Raw genomic sequence first — 20,037 nt, forward strand, 5'->3', positions numbered from 1 at the left:
TATGTGAGCAACAGCCGTAGGTAATCTGGTTGCTGTAAACGACCACAAAGTTTAAAGCGTTCGTGTACGCGTATCGAGGCTGTTGCGTTACAGAGTGCGGCAGTTCCACTGCATGAGTGTTGCTCTTTCATGGATGCGTTGCACTAGTTTTCTTTACTGCAGATGGAACCTTAGAGCCCGTATTGTTCTCTTCGTGTCGTGGCCAAAGCGTGCTGGCACCTGCGAGTTGCACTTGTGGGTCAGGTTCCCTGACTGCATTGAATTATTTGTTGTGTCAGCGTGGCGTGCCAGCGCACGATCGCACAGTTTGCGGGACAGTTCTTGGAAGTCCCGCACACCTCTTGTGTGTAGTAGCACTAGGTGCCGACGTGAAGTCGGGTCATATAAATCAAAGAGGAAAATGCTCTGTCTTCGTCGTCTCGTTTCGTCACTTTGACCAATGTAATGGTTCGTGGGTCTAATTAGGGAGGAGTTAGGTACCTTGCAGTGCTGTTCGAATGTTAGGCGCGCTCTCTGCGGAAGTGCTCCTCGTGAATGAGTGTAGGGGATTTCATTTCCGTGGACGAGTACAACGAAGACTGACATTGTGCGGGCTGGCTTTAATGCCTATCTTCGTAGCTGCAATGCATGGAGTTCGTAGCTGCAGCTCCCCGCTGGGTCGTACTACTGTACGCGCGTTCATTTCCTACCCGGAGTAGTATGGCGACGGGCTTCTCGGAGAGCTTGCACCGGCTGTAGACCTACTGCAGGTCTATAACGGCATAGCTCTGTCGTATTTCCAGCTCCTCATTTTATGTGGACTAGAGGCTTCAAGGGTCGCCGTTGCGCCCAACGCAGGTCAAATTTGTGTGTGCGTTGCCAACGGTGAGACCACGGCAGCTGCCATATTCAGGCGCTATAGGCAACGTAAAGCACATCCAGTGCTGTAACGCTACGTAGTCCGAAGCCCTCTCAAAAGTTGTATGCGCTTCCGCGCCTTCGATAGAAGCACTGTACTGGATAGTGGCGTAGGGTTCTTGACGAGTCAATCCAAAGTGAAGTTGTTCGCTACGTCTGAGCCTAAAGCATTTCCGTACTCCTTCAGTGTCACCCCTCAGCCCCCCAGTGCACCTCAAGCATGTGGAGATACGCAGGCTACTACTACGGCAGTAGGCCTTCAACTGCCTGGCAGCGTGCACTGGCAGGTCGAGCAGTGTAGAAATTCGATGTTTTCCAATCATCCCGCAGTTCTCAGTATTTGGCACAAGCGTACTAGTGGGACGCTGGATGAGTGCAACGGGCCGGCACGAGAGTCCGGCGTGCTCCCAAGCAGCAAAAAGGCTAATATCCATTGTAGTCATACTTTCCATCCGTTCTTCCGAGGCACTGCTATAATTTGTCTTTTCTGCGTCTTAGCGTAACCAAGTGCCTTTAGATCCACTGTGGTATAGCACCTGTGATACCACACCGCGCATGTGCGGATGCTTACCATTGCCAGCTACCGTGCTTGGCAATAATTATGTGCATCTGGTGGCCTGCGCCTACAAAGGCTTAAATGCACAGAGGACTTCGCACTGCGGAGGGATACAGGTGCTAATTTACGTCTGTTCCTTGTCCCTACTCTACCTTGCACTGAACGAACTGGTTGGAGCAAATACACCGAACTACAAAAAGCAACACATCAGTATCGAAAGTGCATCTTCAGGAAATACGAGAGCACGGAGCCTAGCCGAGGTGTTCATTCCTCAACAGCATCTAAAGAGTACCGCATGTATCTTTGTTTTCCCATGGGCGTACTGGTTCCCCTTTGGCATGCGTTTCCACGCCTCCCGTGAAATAATCAGTGTGTTCTCAATGACGCAGTTGTCCCTTAAGGCCTTTAAGGAAAGTCCAGCAGCGGCATTGCGTGCAGTAATTTGCAAAGGAAAATATGAATCAAAAGGTACAGTGCATCTTGGCAATGCCCAATTAAAGTACACGCCATTCATAGTGCTTCCGTGATTTTTGGCCCGTAGGCCGTCGGCACTCAACAAAACTAAAACACCTTTTCCCCAAATCGAGATAGTACCCCTGCACACAGCGAAGGTGAAGTACATGCGGGTACCTATAGTGGCTTAAAGACTTACTTCAAGCTATAATAGGTTCCCGCTTGTACCTCACCTTTGCAGAAGAGCAAATTTCTCGGTGATATTTTCAAAATTCCCTGGTGCGACTGATCCTGAAACAGCCCGGTAAACACAATCTTTTGCAGTCAAAAGAAGCCTTCGATTTGGAAATATAAGGACTTACTATACCTCCCTCCATAGACACTGAGTCTCGCAATTCAAAATATCAAATCCCAACTCTCATGGTTCAGCGTGTGCAGAATTAAGACATGCCTATTTTCCCATTTCACCGGCTATTCCGAATTCCTCTCATTCGCATCATTTGCTGCGTACACGAATGCACTTCATTTGTCATGAGCTAATATGTTACGGCCCCAAACCCACGAAAGAACAAAAACAGGAAAGACGTGTGCTATAAAGTGGAGCGGGCGTGGATAAATCTAACGAAACAAAATGAAGCCCCATTACCCCATCATCTCCAAAGATCGGAAATTGTTGTCGAGGAAACCCAACTTAGGTCTACACAAGCTCTTTCGATTTAATTGAAGATATGATTGTTTGCACTACGTCAACGTGTAAGCAAGTACTCAATTCTTGAGTGGTTGAGTTCGAAGAAGCCTCAGATTTTACCTGAACATGCGTCCCTGCAGGTGCAGCAACTAACGTGGTTATTCTTTACACATTCTTGTAAATCATCACGTGCGACACAAATTATGAAAATATGCTTGTAGTCGGACAATTCAGGAAGCCCCGCTTCCCGCAGTTGGCACCGAATATTCTGAGAAAACGAGGTCGCGACATCGTTTGACTAAGCAGAAGGGCTCTACGCGCCTAGATACAAGCCTTGTATAAAGCAAAATACAGGATAGTGAGAATAAAAGAGGTTGCTGAAGCTGTGCTAAGCCGAAGAATGCTGATCAGCAAGCATTGGTCAGCATTGGAGTTGTGGTGGGGCTGCCCAATGGTCCACAATTCCGTCGCCGAAGATCCACAAAGCGTACACAGCTATGCTGCCTTTTCAAGTTTTAATGGCGGATATTTAGACAGTTCTTGATTTGTTCCGAGACCAAAGCAGCAGAGGCAGCATTCATTCGGTCTCATTTTTGGCTTCCTCGGTGCAATAAGCATCATGAGCATCATGACTCATTGCAGCCGTGGATCGCTTAACAACACTTAACCTCAGTGGGCTTTAAATAAGTCTAGCTGTGCTCCTGTAGGATGTTTTAGTGGCTAGTACCGTCAGTGTGCTGGCCGCGTCGACCTGGAGCAGGGACGGTTCTTCCATTATACTGCTGCTTACGGTCAAAGGTCTGATAAACTACCCTACGCCACCCGCTCAAACTTGATAAACAACAGCAGCTCCCCAGAAGGAAGATGGATCGCCGGTGTGGGGAGTTGTCTGTCATTCAAAAACTCAAGCATGCTTTTGGAGCAGCGCTACTTCTGGCGTCCATGGTACTTTACATACTCGGGGCATCAGCTCCGGCTGTACGAATCGCCGGTACGCCAATTTAAGAGGGATATTTGTGAGAGTCCTGTTCCCCTTTCTTTCTATTGGAAGAACAACTCGGAACTGGAGCTTGAATCGGTGTTTTTCTGACTTTACAGATTGGCGTAGGCTATTCTGGCTTGCCATGACATATATTTTATTCGCGTCCTTCGTGTAGCTTTGGTTGTCAAGAGTCTTCAGGAGTGTTCTGCACAGCATAGGTATACAGGGGTTCCCTTTATCTGTGTTGTCATGATGAGTTGCAGGCAGATTCCCTGGGCTATCAGAAATCCCATTGGAAGCTCAGGATTTTTCAATGCCAGCTCTGCTTCGTCTACTTTTGCGTCAGGGCAATTACTTTCCGTTCATGTGTATCATCACATTTTCATTTGTTCTGCCGTTTATTAAGTTCATTCTCATAGCGGCTACTCTGGTGATGGCAACGTGTTGCCGTCGGCGCGCACATTTAGCTCTTCTGCCGCTAAAAATCGTTAGGGTTCTTCGTGTAATATGTAAATATCAGCTTGTGGACGTATTTGCTATTATTTTTCTGTTAACTTTTATCAACTTTGTCGGAATATCCGCAGAACCGCTTTCTGCAGTTCGAGCGTATCAGGCGCACTGCCTTGTCTTCATCGTAACTACCCACTGGCTTTGCCACTGCTATTCAGAGGCGTTTGAGCGACACCAGCAAAAATGTGACTTAGGTCGTTGCTGTGTCGCTCTCTCAAGTCCTCTGCTTGCAAGGAGATCGCCCGTGAATACCACCACTGTCGACGGACTGGCCCCTAATGGCTGTACCACACCGCTTGGTGCTTCAGAATGTTCGACAACATTTATGTCGAGCAGGCCGTCAACAGGCTCTTTTCACAACGAACAGAAATACCTGAAGAGGAGTGGGATAGCGAAGTGCCACAGAGACGTGCACCAACGTGCAGCGAATGACTCTCATTCCCTGCTGCCAGGCTATTCGTCACCTCAGCCAGTTGGCCTACCAGGAGATTTTTCAGGTCTCCCAAGTCCAATGAAGTTTCATCCTGAATTTAGTGGGGAAACAAATTCTAGAATAGAAGGACCGAGTCTTGTGAGGCTACTTTTGGGCAGGCACCTGCTGCGGGTTGACCCAGGTTCTCACGCCCTTTTCTCCTTGAGCAGTACTTCGAGTGATGCGTGCCTTGGAGATGGGCAAATTCTTAGCGGGCAGTCACGAGTCCCATCCCAAACTGCAGGGGAGGCAGTTTCCAATGTTGACATGGGGCGCACCAACTATTCAAGATGCTCTCTCTTGGAATGCCGAGTACGGATTTTGTTCTTAGTACTTAGCTGTTGCATATTTTTTTTCGCCATGCTAATTTGCTGGGTACGACCGATTATGCAAGTTTCTGTTGTCCCCGGACAGCAAAGAGATTTTGCAATAGATACCTTGACTATGTCTCTCGGTAATATTTTTTGGAGGATGTATTCTTTGGGATATGTGGCAAGTGGATGCGGCACCATTGTTGTTTTTCCTCTTGTTGTCACGTTCGTTTCATTCGCCGCCTCCCTGGGTTCCCTGGTAGGCTCCTGCTTCCTACACCGTTCTGAACAGAGTTGTGCGTCGCTTCGCGCCTCGAACGTGCTTTCAGCTGCCTCGCCACAGGCTCCCTGTCGCATTCCAGTTGTCGGTGGCAGAGCCATTTACGTGACGAGAACGCTTTCAGGCATATCAGCTCTCGTTGGAGATGTTGCTATGCCTGACGTCCTAAGTATGGGTCTCCTGACAGCCTTCTTCATTTTCAACAGTATCGACTTCTTTGGAGCACGTATTCCAGGTGTTTCTCTTGGTCAGCCGAATAGCATGCTGGAGAGACTCCTGTGGAACTTCAGTGGCTTCTGGGGAATACTTGCGTTAGGATTCAGTGCATCACAAGTGCATAGGCTGTCGCAACCCTTTGAGGGCGTCTCTCAAGACATGCGTCTACCGCTGCGGAAGATTCAGTCGTCGAGCTCCTCAGGCATACCGTCCGCATTATCGTGTGCAGTACGACAGAGATCGCTGAAACGCAGTAGGGATGTTGTTAGTGACGACAGCGACGAATTTTTTCCGGATGAATTTCTCACCGATTGTCTGCCAACGCGGGCTACGCGAGCTGACACTGTGCCCGCATCTGCTTGCATTAGCACGATACGTCCACACGAAAGCAGCAGCTGGAAGACCGTTTCTTTCTGGTTAATACTTCATGGATGCGCTCGAGTGATCATTTCGTTGACTCTTGTGCTGCCAATATGGCTTAAGCCAATGGAAACAGTTGATGTGGACCTCAGCAACGTTGTGAGTCAACATTCCCCGGTAGCTGACCTTTAAATTTGCCACTCCCCTCCAGTGCGTGGTTTACTTTGCAGAACCCGAAGCTTCATCGTTTCCCTGCAAGCAAAAGGGGCCAGATGTTGAAGTTCTGATGTGTGGATTTGCCTTCAGAATAATCATTTACAAGGGTTCTCTGACTTTATGAACCCTTTGTTAGAGAAACTTTTGCCTCGTTCCTTTGGTGATTGTGCCTCCGGTAGCCATGTTGCTCCACCACCTTGCAGTGGATCCAAACCTCTAGCGTACACTCGGACGACAACTTATGAGGCTACCGCCCGATGGGCTACAGGCCTCAACACGGCGCAGCTGCATGTTGTGCGCTTTGATACAGCCCCCCAAAATAGGTAAGCAGTGAACATGCGAACAGAATATCCAAATGTCGGTGAGCACCGTATTTGAGTTGGCAGCAAGCTTGTGTCAGTGTCGATTTAGGGAGTGCGTGAAGTTGGGAAACATTTGAACTAGCTCACTTCAAGTTTAGGCATAGATTAAGTAAATTCTGTAAGTTTGCGGAGTGCCTCTTGACAACACAGCATTTAAGTCGATTTTGGTGAAAATTTAGCTTTGGATAGGTTCGAAGACGTACTCAATGCCTCTGTCAACAGGGCTTTATCGATTCCACAGAATAGAAGGAACGAGTTCTGAAGATAATAGTGCAGCTCGCTTCATTACTTCCGCGGCCACACTACTGTCACTTTTTCATGTAGAAAGCGTGCCACACATGGGTAATATGAAGATTGCAGCTCTGTCTTTTCAAATAATTGTAGACTATGATTGGTGAGACTCTACTGATTGGGCCCCTAGCATGGACGTACGAACCGAGCGGGATTTCCTTTTGTTCTAATGCGCTGTGCACAGGATTGTACTCACAGTATCAGGAATGGTTAAGACTCTTGCGTTGTCATTGCGTATTGGCGAATGCATTTACGGAGAAAAGCCTGGGACATGTCCCGTTGTGTGGGATGGCACTGACGGCTGTTGCGGAGACGACATCGAATTCACCTTTAGAATGAGTGTGCAATGCAGAAACACGTTTCCTTATATCTCCATGCCAGTACTGCTACCGATATACTTGTCGAGGCTGGTGGTGAGGGAAAAAATTTTAGGCATTTTCGAGGTAGAAGTGGCGGACATAACACAGGATGTCGAAAACCAGTTGTCTGAAGCAGCACGGGGGTTTCTCGCTCCACAAAACAAGTGGATTTACTGGACAAATGGAGAGTTTTTAAACTTGGTTGACTTCCTTAACTTACTTTTGAGTATAAATGCCCCTGCCGGACTGAGATGCCCCGGTGGTGAGTGACTTGAAGCTTCTGGTGTCGAAGCGCGTCATCTTTCCGTGTAATTGACTATAGGATCCCAGGAATTGTTCTAGCTCGTTCCACCAAGAGATTACCGGCGTTACCATACAGCGCCGTGACGAAGAATTACCAATTGTGAGTGGCGCAGCTTGCATCTACAAATGGTGACTATAAACTGCGAAGACGACTAGCAGTGACCAATGGCATTACGTTGCATTCCGCACGTCTGCCTAACCCGGCTGTGGTGTACAAAAGGCGCCTCCAGAAATATTCGAGGGAACTACAGATTCGAGCTCTTCTGCAAAAAGGGAATTTTGACTTGACTATGTTCCTGGGTGAGTTCCAGGGTACAAATATCAGTGGGAGGGGTGCGAGGCGACACATAACTGTACAGCGTCATTAAACTAGCTGCTCTCCTTTGTTTTTGACTGGACACCAGTCTTTGTGGTGCCGGACAACGGAATCCCTGATGCGGCTGTCCCTGGGCAAGCTTCCAAGGTAGATCGTAGCACGTCGAAGTAAGATGCTAAGGTTATCCTCTGCCCTCCAGGAAGTTTAACCCAAACAGTGCTGTTTTTCTGCAGCTCCATGGCAACCTCGTTCATACAGCAGAGGTACGAGCCGGGACCCAACCTGCAAATGTGCGCAGCGAGCGAGCGATATTCTGGTAGCTCACACAAATGCGCAACTGCTTCGTCAAGCGGGTCATCTCGAACTGGGGTGTACGGAGGGCAAAATTGCTCCGACTGAAGTCCATAGCCTGGTGTTGATGTCCTTGAAGCAGACGATGGAGGCTTCGAGGTTGGCTGTGCAGCCGTTGAGGTGACTTGGAATTTGTTGGAACTTGTTGGGTGTTTCGCTGATGCAGTTGGCTGTTTTGTGGCAGTCGCGGGTTTTTGACGAGTCTCTGGAGAAGGCGTCAGCACTAAAAAGTCAGCTTGCATGTGACGGAGACTCTCATCAACTGGAACAGCTGGGATACCAGTAGATGCGAGAGGGGATATTTGAGTTGGCTCCACTGGGTGGATATGTAGCTCGTTTGACTGCAACGCTTCTGATCGTACATAACAGTTCTCAGTTGTTTCCGCACAACCAATAGCCTTGCGGATTCTTTCCATTGCCGTGCGACTCCTAAACAAGTCTTGCTTTGCCTCTGCCAACTTCTCACGTTTGTCATTAATAGCAGCCCTACATAGCTCTTGCTGGATACGGGTATCCAGGGCAAGTTTGCGGCTCTTCGACACTTCCGTCAGATAGGCGAGTTGGCGTTCCGTGTCATTCTTTCGCAGCTGTGCCTCGAGCTCTTGCATGTATGCGTCTTTTGCCGCCATAGCCTTCAGCATCTGTTGTAACTGTGAGTGGGCTCCCGTGAGATCACCGCTCAGCACGTGCACTCGCTCTTCCAGCTGTTTAAGTAACGTGTCACGACGCACGACCTCAGCCTGCAGTTGCAAAATTCTTTCGTCTCGGCTTGCTAAAGTTGTCTTGAATGCATTGCACTGCTCGACTGCCACTCGATACTCTTGCTCGGCCTGTTCTCGTTTTTGTTGCTCCTTCTTCAGGCGTTCTTTTGCATGGGTTGATAGAGAATCCAGCTCTCTTGACTTTTGCTGTAAATAAGTCTCGATGCGAGCTACCTTCATATCGCGCTGTGAAAGCAGCTCTAGAAGCTCTGCTGCCTCCTTGCGCTTTTCTGTAAGCTTTTCGAAAGTGTGTTGCTGCAATTCATCTGTGGCTGCACGTTCTGCGCGTAGTGTTTTGATCTCCGCCTCCGCAAGTTCCAGTTTACCTCGCAGTTCTGCTGCGCCCTGTACCATAGAGATTGCTTGAATTCCTAGTTGAACGGCCGATGCCTCCTTAGCAGCCGGATCTATAGTATTAAGTGCAGTAGCCTGCCGCTCTTTCTGCAGAAGCAACTCCATCAGTTCCTGTCGCTCATGCCGAAGCACTTCAATTCGCCGACGCATCGTTTTGAGTTCAGCTTCTTGTTCCTTAAGAGCTGCTTCACTTGTTCTGCAAATACACATGGCAAGAGTAAATGAAGCACAGCGGTGTAGCGTCCTGGGTCGCCCTGGCAAGCACATTAATTGCTATGAACCGCTTGCTAAGGGAATCGCCGACGAGCATGTGGGACGACGGCCCACGACTTACCCTTGTGTAGTCGCTTCTTGGGCAACTTTCTCTTGCTTGAGATGTTCCTGCAGTTTGGATAGTGCGTCCTGCAGCTCTGCTTCTTTCATATCTAGCTCGTTCTCTCGAGCGTTCAGAATGTGCTGGAGGCGCTTTGCTTCTTGCTCCCAGTCGTTCTGATAAGAGGTGGTGGTAATGTTGGGTGCAATGGCCGCTGGGGACGTGGTTGCCCTAGGCCTGTAGGGTTCGCCACTCAATTTGCCGCGGGACTGCGTCCCTGGTTCAGGCACCCTGACATACTGGGAAGGCTGTTGCGCAACTGGCTTGCGGTTATTACTACTTGCTGAATGGGTAGGTTGAACGTAGGACACTTCTCCTGGAGATACAACAAGAGCGTTAGTTTGTCCATCTGCTGGAAGTGGCGGCTGCACATGTTGATAGGCAGTTGTGAAGCTGCTCAGTGGGCTGCTTGCACACAGTCCGGACACTTCGTCTACATAATTAGTGGGGTACACGGCTCCAGAAGAGGTAGAGACCTTCTGAGGAACAACATTGAATGCAGTATGCAAAGGGTATGAAATGTAATGGCTAGTGACAGGTGCTGAGCCCGTATCAGCATATGTAACGGGATGCATGCTGGAGGAATAAGGTAGCCTCTTCAGGAGGTGACGCCGAGGGACGGGGCAGATGTCGCCACACTGCAAAAGCGTCATCTCCTGCCAAATATCAGAGTCTTTGCACCAATGCAGCAACAGCAATATAGGACTTGCGACGTCACCGAGTGTTTGCGCCCGCGCGAGACTTGAGCCGCGCAACCGTGGGGTAGCCGTAAGAAAGCTTAAGGCAGCACTGGGCACAGAACGCGAGCAAGCTGGTCTGTGGATGTTTAGGCGGTGTACACTACTATCTTCATTTGTTTGGTGGAAGCCAAACCGCCAGATGAATGGTTTTCCAGAGATGGGCACTGCAAAGTTCTGACGGGCAAGTCATGTTAGCAGCTCCCCATTGCCATCCAAGTCGCGAATTCAGCTTTGCGTCGTAAAATAACTTGTGCTTGCAGCAGTTGAGAAGTGCCAGTGCTGTCGTTGTAGGTCACGTAATCCGTTTCCTTCTGCGCCTGATAGCAGTGGTAGGATTCATGTACCACGCATTTCGTGCATGGAAAAAGTGCCCCCTAGACCTGAAACGCGGAAAAGTAAAGAATTGGAGAAGATGAAATGTCTGCTCTTCAAGAAAAGGGAAAAGGTGAAACGTGGAATTGGAGCCGTTCGCTAGTTGGTGGCCCGAAAGTTGGGCGATTCTTGGAAACACTAAGATGCTTCGAAAGCATTTGAACTGAAGTAACTTAAATGCATGAGACTCATAAATAGAATAGAAGTGTTACGAACGATAAATTTTTTGCTGAGGCTGCCCGTTTAGTTGTATGGAGGCGCAGGATGCCGGAACAACTCAATCGAGACCCATCGCTTAGCCTGCTCTTTAAGTATCAAGAATCCAGTGTTCCATAACACTAAATAACGGGAATTGAAAATAATACCTTAATCATAATGCTATAGAACGCATGTAGTAGGCTGTTTGTGTTTCACTGACCCAGACTTGCTCCAGCCCAATCGACGACCGGGCCAGGGCGCCGCTCCAAAGAGCCTTAACAGGTAGATCGTGCACATCGTTCGATGGAGCACAACTTACAAAGTTAAAGCGCTTTTTCTAGTGTGCCTAGTTTGCTTCGAAACATCCAACAGCCGGGTTCACAGGTACTCCGACTGAGGCAGAGGCTGCACTGAAAGTAATGAAGAGCCTAGTGGGCTGAAAGGTCAAGATCCTTCCATGACAGCAGCAGCCTGTGAGAAGAGTCAGAACAAAAGCAAAGCCTCTTGTTTGGAAGATGCCTATGGATTAGGGAGGCTCCAGATGTGATCTATTTAATGCGTTTATGTAGCAGACACTGTTTTCTCCTGTGGGAGTCTCGTAGGAGTTTGGTTACTTTTGGCAGAGAAAGTGATGAGGAAGGAGATTCCTGACCTCTCTCTGGGTCTTTTCATGCCATATTGCATAGGATATCACAATGATTTCCTGGTCAGCTCCCCTGCTGCAGTGGAGCAAGCAGCCTACGCTCTCAAGGGCCAATAGCACTGAACTAAAATCTTCTACTTCGGTCTTTTTCCTGTGTATGTTTTTTGAATGGACGCTTGATGGCTGACCGTGCGCAATCTGAGGAAGGCTGGCTGTTGAAGGACAAAGTTAAACATCAGTTGCACGTAGGCAACAGCATTCTATCCGCTGCTGTGGTTGCTGCTACTTTGCTGGTAGCGGTACGTAGGCCCTTCTGCATCTGCCCACATCTGGCCCTTTTCATGAAGCTTGTGCCTAGCGTTTTTTGCCTCTGATGGCTCGTGGGCTCGATAGTTTAAGTGCTTACTTGCGCGCTCTGCACAGGAGGCCGGTGGGATCGTTTTGCTACCACGCGACTCAGCATGCAATCTGCCTCGCGTAGTGAAGACCATTGTATAGTATCGCATTTCACCAAGTCTGAGCCACTCTCGTCCCCACCCGCTAGTCTGCTTTTTTCTGTTGTTGTATTGTTTTGCCCGACAGCCCCTCCACTTGCATCACAGCATACTAATGAATCTGCCTTGTAGCTTTGCGCCTTGGCAGTTGCCCCTTTTTGCTCCTTGCGCAGCGTCAATATCGCGTAGGTGCCTGTCCCACCGCTCTGTAATGGCTAGCCTGGACAGGGCTGCCAGTGTGTCGGGATCCCGCATGGCAGCACAGCTCGCAGAGGGGGTTCAGGAAAAAAATCAAGAGCTGCAGCTGACGCTGATGGTGAAATCTCCACCGTTATTTTTTTCGTCATTGCCATACCTGATTCCGTAGGAGTTTTTGCACAGTAGACACTTAACGTCACATCGCTTGCGACGGCGACACCGAGCCTAAGAGCTGCTGCGGTTTGTTCGTTATGCTCTTCATGGCCTCTGCTCGACCAGATACCAGCACTTCGACAGTTCTAGTTTGTAAGAGTATACAAAGTACACTACGGATTCACTGCTTCAGCTTCATCAAGATCCTCTTCTGTGCGGTTGTCGCCTCGAGATGTGTCCTGCCCAGTAGAGCAGTAGAGCAGGGCTCCCTTAAGTGCTAAACAACCTCCCAGCCCCAGCGCCTCGGGTCTATCCCTAAGTCGGTCAAAGAGATCTCAACAAGGTGTAGGAGGCCTCTCATATTTCTTGCATCCTCGTGTTAAAGGGAGCTATTGATGTGCCTAAAACAGCCGCACTAAATGCTTTGGCTGCAATGTTCCTCCTTTTAGCTTCGCAATTGACGGTCAGTTGTTGATAGAGATGTATCTGGGTAGCAGCTGTGCCATCGCTCCTTGAGAACGGGTACGCAGCCATGCAGTCCGGTCGCCGTTGCAACCTCTTCGGGCCCCTTATTTCGCATTTTGCTGCATTACTTGGCCATTTTCGGGGCATCTCCTGGATGTTCTTTCTGTAAACAGCTTGGGTTAGGACAGTCCTAGTGCTCTTATGACCTCTCCTTACGGAGGTACACGTTCCACTGCGCGCATTTTCCCTCGGTTCCAAGCTGTTCCACGAGGATCTCGTGTGCAGTTTACCTCGTCATATTCCAAATGAGAGTTTTCTGCACCCTTTGGAATCTGGGCTATTGCAAAAGTTACTAAAAGGGTACTTTCACAATTACGCATCGTAGGAGAAACCAGCAAAGGTTGTGTCACGCTGTCTAGAGGAAAGATATCCTGCTTGATATTACTTTCCAGTCAGTGCAGCCGAATATCACAGCCTAGCGATTGACAACTAGTTCGCACTTTAGCAAGGATTACGTCCTTGGGTTTGATATCTATGCATAACAAATGCCGGGTCATCCTAAACCAGCTGTGCAGGTTGACAAGCATGTGCAATCAACGGAGTGAGCCAAAGTACTTGTGTTAGATTGATGTCACTAGCGAGTAAAAGTTTATTTCCAGTAAAAAGTGCAAAACAAATCGAAAAGAAGCACAGCCTGTGTGTCACAGACGGGCAGCAACAACATTTCAAATAACCCTGACAACTGGCGGCGCTACAAAACGAGTAATGCAATACAGGTTGTTTGTGCTAAGCAAAACTTTACCACACTTCGAAAACCTTCATCTGCGGGGCCGCTTTTTCTCAAATAAGGCACTTCTCCATCAAAATATTAGAGTTGAGTTTGAAGTTCAGTGCTAAAGTCCAGAGCAGCACATTGGGCCGAGTCGCCAGTACAAAACTGTGTCTCCTCTGGCTCAGATGCCTTTGCAAGATCTTGGAGTTGTAGTGGAGCATGGGCTGGGACACAACATTCGCAGGCAACACCCTACATGGTTGCCATTGACACTAGATACTCAAAAGCAATATTAAATATAGTTTATCTAGGCAGAATCATATCACATGACTTCCGATATTTTGCGCCTCCATATTAGCCTTGCCTGGGCAGTGAAATTCCATGGGTTTGGCGGCGAGTTTGCCTGGTAGCGTAGGAGGCTTCCGGTATCCTACAAGGCCAGACGCAGTCAGAGCACAATATCTAGTTTGTGAAGTAATATTCGAAAATGAGGCAAAAATCTCATCTAGTTGTTTGCGTGTAAGTGTGGAATTAGTTACATACTTGTCGCTTGCTTGACCATGGCCTTTTGAGCTCTCTTGCTTCGTTTCCAATTACAAGCAACAGCTGGAAAGCTCCCATTCCACTCGGCCAGTGCTGCCTGCTGCTCAGCCTCTTGCGAGGAGCTTGCAAACTTTCCGAATGCCTGTGAAAGGCCAGAAGTGGCGTTCGAGACTCTCCATGAGTTTATGCCCCCGAGAAATTGGAAGAGTACATGACGATAGCCCTTGTCTACCTTCGTAGACGCCTTCCCGAATACGCTTGAAATAAGTTTAATGCCTTCATCTGCACTCGCACCCCAGTTTGATAAGGAGACACATCCAAACTTCAGCCTGTCGTTTTCCTGAAAGCATCATTGACTGAAAGTGATTCAGGGTCCCAGCGGAGAACCCTATTGAAGTGTGTTCTTTGTGCGACCTACCTTGAAGTTTGATGCACTGGTATCCCATAAGAATCATGCTAGCTGAATCTGTCGAAGCCAAGTCGGCAAGCGAGACAACTGTTTGCCGGCCACAAGCATCAGCAAACTGTTGCGATGCCTTCAGGGTTAATACCCAGTCTGGGACGTCTCGCAGACCTGCTTGTGACTCAAGGTACATTAGACTGGCATTAATGTCGCTCGAAATATCCTTGAATGTCACCTGTTGAGGAGCCGCGGCACCCTTCTTTGCGCCTATAGCCCAACCCACCGGTACGTCAAACTTATTCATTTTGCATTTTGCTTTTATGAGTTCCATGCCGATCTTAGCCTGGTCATGACCTACAAGTTTAAGAAGACGCAGCTCATAGCAGCTGGGTGGATTGATAACAGGAGCTGATATGCAGTGGGTCTCCAAACATTTGTAACTACGCTGTAGGCTACCGAGTTTGAAGCTAAACAAGCGCACCATTGTTAAAGAGAAGGCTGGCGAAAACTAGTCGAGCGCCACGGAAAGTGTCGGCAGTAGTAGGTGGTTGTGGCGAGGCCTCTTCGCTAGATATCTGCGGCGAAGGTCCCAGAACCCACCATACCACTAACATGCGAGCAAGCTGCTGGAGTTCGGCCGAAGTTTCACACATTTCTTTATTGGCTCGCCGTTTCTTCCCCCTTGCTTTCTTTGATAGTTTCTCCAACTTTTTTCTGAGCCCTGCTTTTCTTTTTGAAGACTGTGGAAGCATCAGAAGATCCGTGGCATCATCAACTTCCGCAGTGCAAGGTGTAAACTTTTCAATGAAGCTAGCTGCCTTCTTTCGGAGATGATTCACTGCCTTCACGTAAGCTTTCGTCGTGAAAACACCATCTCCCATAGTCTGCACCACCCTTTCCCATGGCAGAGCAGTGCTTTCCTCGAGTTCAACCCTTAAGAAAGCTCCTGTAACATAAACAGGCACAAGCTCTGGAGAACTTAAGCCACTACCTAGGGGATTGAAGTAGAAGTCATTTCTGGAATGCATAGCTCAGCTATTGAGCTATTTCTGGGGGAGGTGAAGTGTGCGTAAAATCTGAGACATGACCTTTGAAAGCGCGACGACTGGCTCACCAATTTGCAAGGCTGTAGAAGCGAATGGCGCAAAAAGCGGAGGCAGCAAGTCTCCCTCAAGTCCACAAGAGAAAAATCTGTACAAGGCTGCGAATACGTCGGACCCCTTCGCTAGCTTTCGCTGTTTCTTCGAACTCGCTAACCCAGCCTCAGAGTCGTTGATATAACCTCGGACGTTCGTCAGAACGCTTAGTGCGAACAAGGTGGGATTTGAGAGTTCAGACGCCAAGAGGTTCTTGCAGATAGTGGCTGTCGATAGCAAGTTCAAGGCATTAACATTAATGCTACCTCCAGTGACAAAGCTGCGCAACATTTCATGGGTTTCACGCTGGCTCGAGTCATTTTTCAGCCGTTTCCAGCCATCCTGCAATAGCGCTGCTGATTCTGATTCGCGTGGTGCGAACGTCTCAGTAAGCTCTGTGGTCGGCTGCGACAAGCTTGTGGTTGAGCTTCGTGAGTAGTGTTCTTCAGTGGAAGATGGTGTAGCCTGACTTTCAGCACGAGATACACTTTCACCCTCTAGCTTTGCAGTCTGCTTCTCAGAAGCGGCGAGAAGGTGCTGTCCTGTGAGCCAAGCCGCAGCGACCCTCTGGTCAAGCTCGACGATTTCGTCATACGAATACCGCGTCGTCATGCGAAGTGCTGAAGCAACAGAAGAATCATATGTTTTGACCGAAGGAAAATGCTGCAAGCTCTAAGGTAAATAAAAGGGAAAAAACGTGCACCGAATGTGATTTTTTGTGTGGTGACATACCGTCGCCCACTCTTAGAAAGTGAGAACTAGGCCGATACTTTCTCCTATTTTGTTCTGTTTCCTTGTTCGCCCAGCTCTTCCGCAAAGAGGCTTTGGTCAAACATGTAAAATCGCAGTCGCTTAGCGATCCCGGAGGTAGCAAGCCTGAGAGTCAAGGATAGGAAAGCGAAGAAGCAAAAATAAAAAGCGAAGATGCACCTGTGCAGAAAACCTTCAGTCAGGGATCCCTGTTGCTTCAAGCTTCGACAGACCTGTTTGGCTTTTCTTGGAAGGTCCAGCTATGCATGCAGACCGCATCACCTGAGAGAAGGCGTGTGAAGCGGGGTTGTAGCCTACAAAGGTACGCACATCGCATTGAATCAACCAAATGCAAGACTCAATTCCTCTACGCTTGATCTTTTCTTCCAAACGCATGTTGTCACTTCACTCCTTACCCTGACGACCCTTTGCACTGTGTTCTTGCTTCCAGCGCAAATGACAGCTTAGCGTTTCAACGCCTGCTGCTTGAAGGCCTAGCTCGTAGTATATTCCTGCTAGACACTGTGTCCCCAATCCAGGCTGCTTCTGTACATCGCGCATTGGAGTAGCCTTCGGAGCTACGTATGCTCTCGTCAGCTGATTGTCAGCTATTTCTTCGTTTACTGGGCCCACGAGTGGTGATCCTGCCGTATGTCTTTCCAATAGTCGCGCGAGGAGCAGACTGGGCTGCATCATTAAGTTGGCGTGGTTGAGAGACAGACAGCCGGGTAGTGCGTGGTGAGCCAACACAACCTGCAACGTCTCAATCACTGAGTTAATGCACAAAGACAGACGATTTCAGTTGTCGCCACAACAAAACCAATACACACGAGGTCCGCATCTTTGCGGTCTCAAAATGAGCAAACACTCCTGCACAAATGACTTGCTTTTTGTTGCTTCACGGGCGCTAAACATGCTGTGTTTTCTAGAAATGTCCTTCTCATCTGCACGACGTTTTTTTCCCTGCTGAAATGTTGGTTCCGGGGCTCCAAGTAAATGGCGTATTCTAATAACGATTTGAAAGACTGAAGGCACCAATAACACAATTCATATGGCAATGAACGAGGTTCAAGCACGACATACAGGTATAAATAATTAAGATGCAGCAGAAACTTTCGCTTCTGCGTTCCCGAAACTGAGAAGGCTCACCGCTGGATTTGTCTGCCAAGGCTTTTGCAAGGCCACTGAAGTTTCCAGTTTTTCTACCGGTCTCAAGGGCCTCTGCGTATCCATTATGCTCGGCAAAATCTAGAAGACGAGAGAGCATATCTGCGTCCTCCTTCTCGACAGACTGCCATGATCCACTAAGCGCTGTGTCCACGAACGCTGCCTCGACTAAGAACAAGGGCAACACACTCAGAGACACACTTCACTACAGCTGAATTGGCTAAATAATAAAAGAAATTGTTTGCGGCCAAGGGCTTGAGAGCACTGTTCGGGTACGGTTTGTTTACATACCAGAATCTGCAGCCAAAACAACTTTTTCTACGTTAACCGCTTTATCAACGCCTCCTAAAGAAGCTTTGCTGCCTTCTACTGCTTCGACAGTAAATACAGGCTCCCCAAGGTGGAGATAGCCATCTAGAAGCTTGACAGTGCTACCGGGCTTGCGTGGAGAGGAGATGCCTAACAGGCAACAAGGACAAATCGTGCAGTAGGCGAGTAAAGCATCTACCAGATCTTTATGTATTTTCACTAGCGCATGCTAAATATTTCGAAACGCCTCCAGGAGGCTTCTGCAATTCACCGTCTAAGAGATAGGTTGCCTGGGAGCCTGATAGCCACACGCAAAGAGCAAAGCAAGAGGAAATATTTTTTGATCGCGTAAAGCTTCTACAAAAGCGCAGTACCAAAGGCCTTCTGCAGCAAGCTGTTTAAGGCTGGTTTAGCCATCTCTTATCTCACCAGTTGACTCTTTTAATTCCTCTAGAGTTTTTACAGCTGCGCCATACAAGGCCAGCCCCTGACGAACTAACTGCAACTCATGAGGGAAAAATGCGGCTCTCTGTGGGAGGACTGCTTGAGCCACGGCATGTAAGCATGAGTCTCCATCTGCGGTTGCAGCCTCGACTGATTCGTACACTTCATTCTGTTCCTTTTTACCTGCATGAAAAGGCAAGTTGAAACTGAAGGATGGTGGGAGCTAGCATTTGTAAAAGTTGCCGGAACACTCGCAGCAAGCAAACAAGGCTACACTCCACCTTGAACTGACAGCGCACTTCTAGAGAAGCTTCCCACTACTTCATCTCCAATCTCAGACGCGCCACTTAAGACATACGCGTCGAATATGGGTCCCACTGGGGCTGAGAAAGACAGTATATCCGCAAGCACACTGCTTTTCTGTCCGGCTTCTGACTACCAATAGGATGATTCTTCTACGGTCTTGAGAATCGTTTGTGTAGTAGCTAAGAGTCTCTGTAGCACAAAAATAGACGCTCCTTGCATATGCTTGGCTCACCGTGTTGATTTTCAGTTGCTTGGCCTTTCGGTGCTTTTGATCGGAACGACTTCAACAGAGAAGATTTCTTTTCAGGATCCGCGCTAGTCTCGTTATCAGTTTCTTTGGAAAGCGAGAACAGACACCAGGGAGCACAGAGTGCGCTAGTTGATCGCCAGCAGCGTGCAAGTTCCCCATACAATCAAAAGTCATCCTCTAGCTACAAGCCAACATTAAGTAGAGAATAAGATCTCAAATTCGCGCAACTGGAATAGCATCTTACCAGTGTCACGAGGTGTCCTCCCCCGCCGTGTCAATTTCTTGCGTAGGGCCGGCATTTTCAGACGCGATTTTCGCTTTTTATCACCGGCTGCAACAAGGGCATTAGTTTTCCATCATATTTCATCTCACGATTTTGCGAAGGTGTTCCGTGTGAACACTGAACTTGCTTAATAGGCATTTCTCACCTGTAGGAGAATTTTCAGCTTCAGTTTCTACCTCAGATTCTTCTGATGATACAATGGCCTCCCGTGAATTACTGCGGGAAGGAGATTTTCCAAGAATTTTCTTCGCATTAGGCCACTTTAACTTCTTTAGTCCTGTCCCCTTTTTTGTGCTTCCTTCGGCCACTGGTTCGCTTTGGCTTTCTCCTACGGTAACAATAGAAAACCAAATTGAGATACTTGGCGTTTTGGCACGTCAGAACCGGGAAGGCAGCTCCATTATAACTAAAGAGAGCTATATTAAGCGCTTAGCGCAATTCAAGCAAGAGCGGTACGTCGCTGCTACGTGTCTTGGCTCGCAGCGGTCCATGACTCAGTACCAGGCTGCGGTGCTCGTATGCTGATGTCGGTAAAACAATAAATTAAAAGTTGCAAACTGCATTAAGCAAGGAAAAAAACTCACCGGCAGCTTTTCCGGTGGACTCTAGCAAGCTTGGATGAATAGCTGCACGATATAAACAAACCGTAGAAGATGCGGCAGTCAAGATATTTTAGACACAGTTATGCGCGTGTGGCTGTTACCATTTGCTGCATGTAATGCCACCTGTTATTTCAAGTATAGCCATTGTAGAAAACTAGGAAGAAAACCAGAAAAGAGCTAAAGCAACAGGCATAGCCTTAAAACTCTTTATATTCATCTGAATGCTTGCAAATAGCTGGATTTCAGAATCTGTTACCTGACAGCCTTGAACCATGGAAGGTCAAGTAAAGTGGTGCTAATGTTGCTGCATTTTCAGCTCTTTTAGGTGCTGCAAGGACTCCGTCTGCCTCTACTGACATGCCCATGCATCCAACAAGCGCGAGAGCCCACAACAGCAT

General features: G+C 48.4%; 2 protein-coding genes across 2 annotated transcripts; both read right to left on the reverse strand.

Moving 5' to 3' along the window:
* Window positions 1–7,625: 7,625 nt before the first annotated feature.
* Window positions 7,626–10,064, reverse strand: ENH_00062380 (high molecular mass nuclear antigen, putative; the record flags this gene model as incomplete). Its single annotated transcript, XM_013582033.1, has 2 exons — window positions 7,626–9,234; window positions 9,373–10,064. The coding sequence occupies 2 exons, from the start codon at window positions 10,062–10,064 to the stop codon at window positions 7,626–7,628; spliced, it is 2,301 nt and encodes a 766-aa protein (XP_013437487.1).
* A 3,917-nt stretch (window positions 10,065–13,981) lies between these two features.
* Window positions 13,982–20,037, reverse strand: ENH_00062390 (hypothetical protein, conserved; the record flags this gene model as incomplete). Its single annotated transcript, XM_013582034.1, has 13 exons — window positions 13,982–14,271; window positions 14,408–14,746; window positions 14,874–15,338; window positions 15,507–16,148; window positions 16,261–16,404; window positions 16,512–16,592; window positions 16,695–17,048; window positions 17,428–17,613; window positions 17,737–17,904; window positions 18,184–18,381; window positions 18,999–19,085; window positions 19,183–19,365; window positions 19,896–20,037. The coding sequence occupies 13 exons, from the start codon at window positions 20,035–20,037 to the stop codon at window positions 13,982–13,984; spliced, it is 3,279 nt and encodes a 1,092-aa protein (XP_013437488.1).

This window comes from Eimeria necatrix, genomic scaffold (genome assembly GCF_000499385.1).
Source record: "Eimeria necatrix Houghton genomic scaffold, Enh_scaff54, whole genome shotgun sequence".
Classification (NCBI taxonomy): domain Eukaryota; phylum Apicomplexa; class Conoidasida; order Eucoccidiorida; family Eimeriidae; genus Eimeria; species Eimeria necatrix.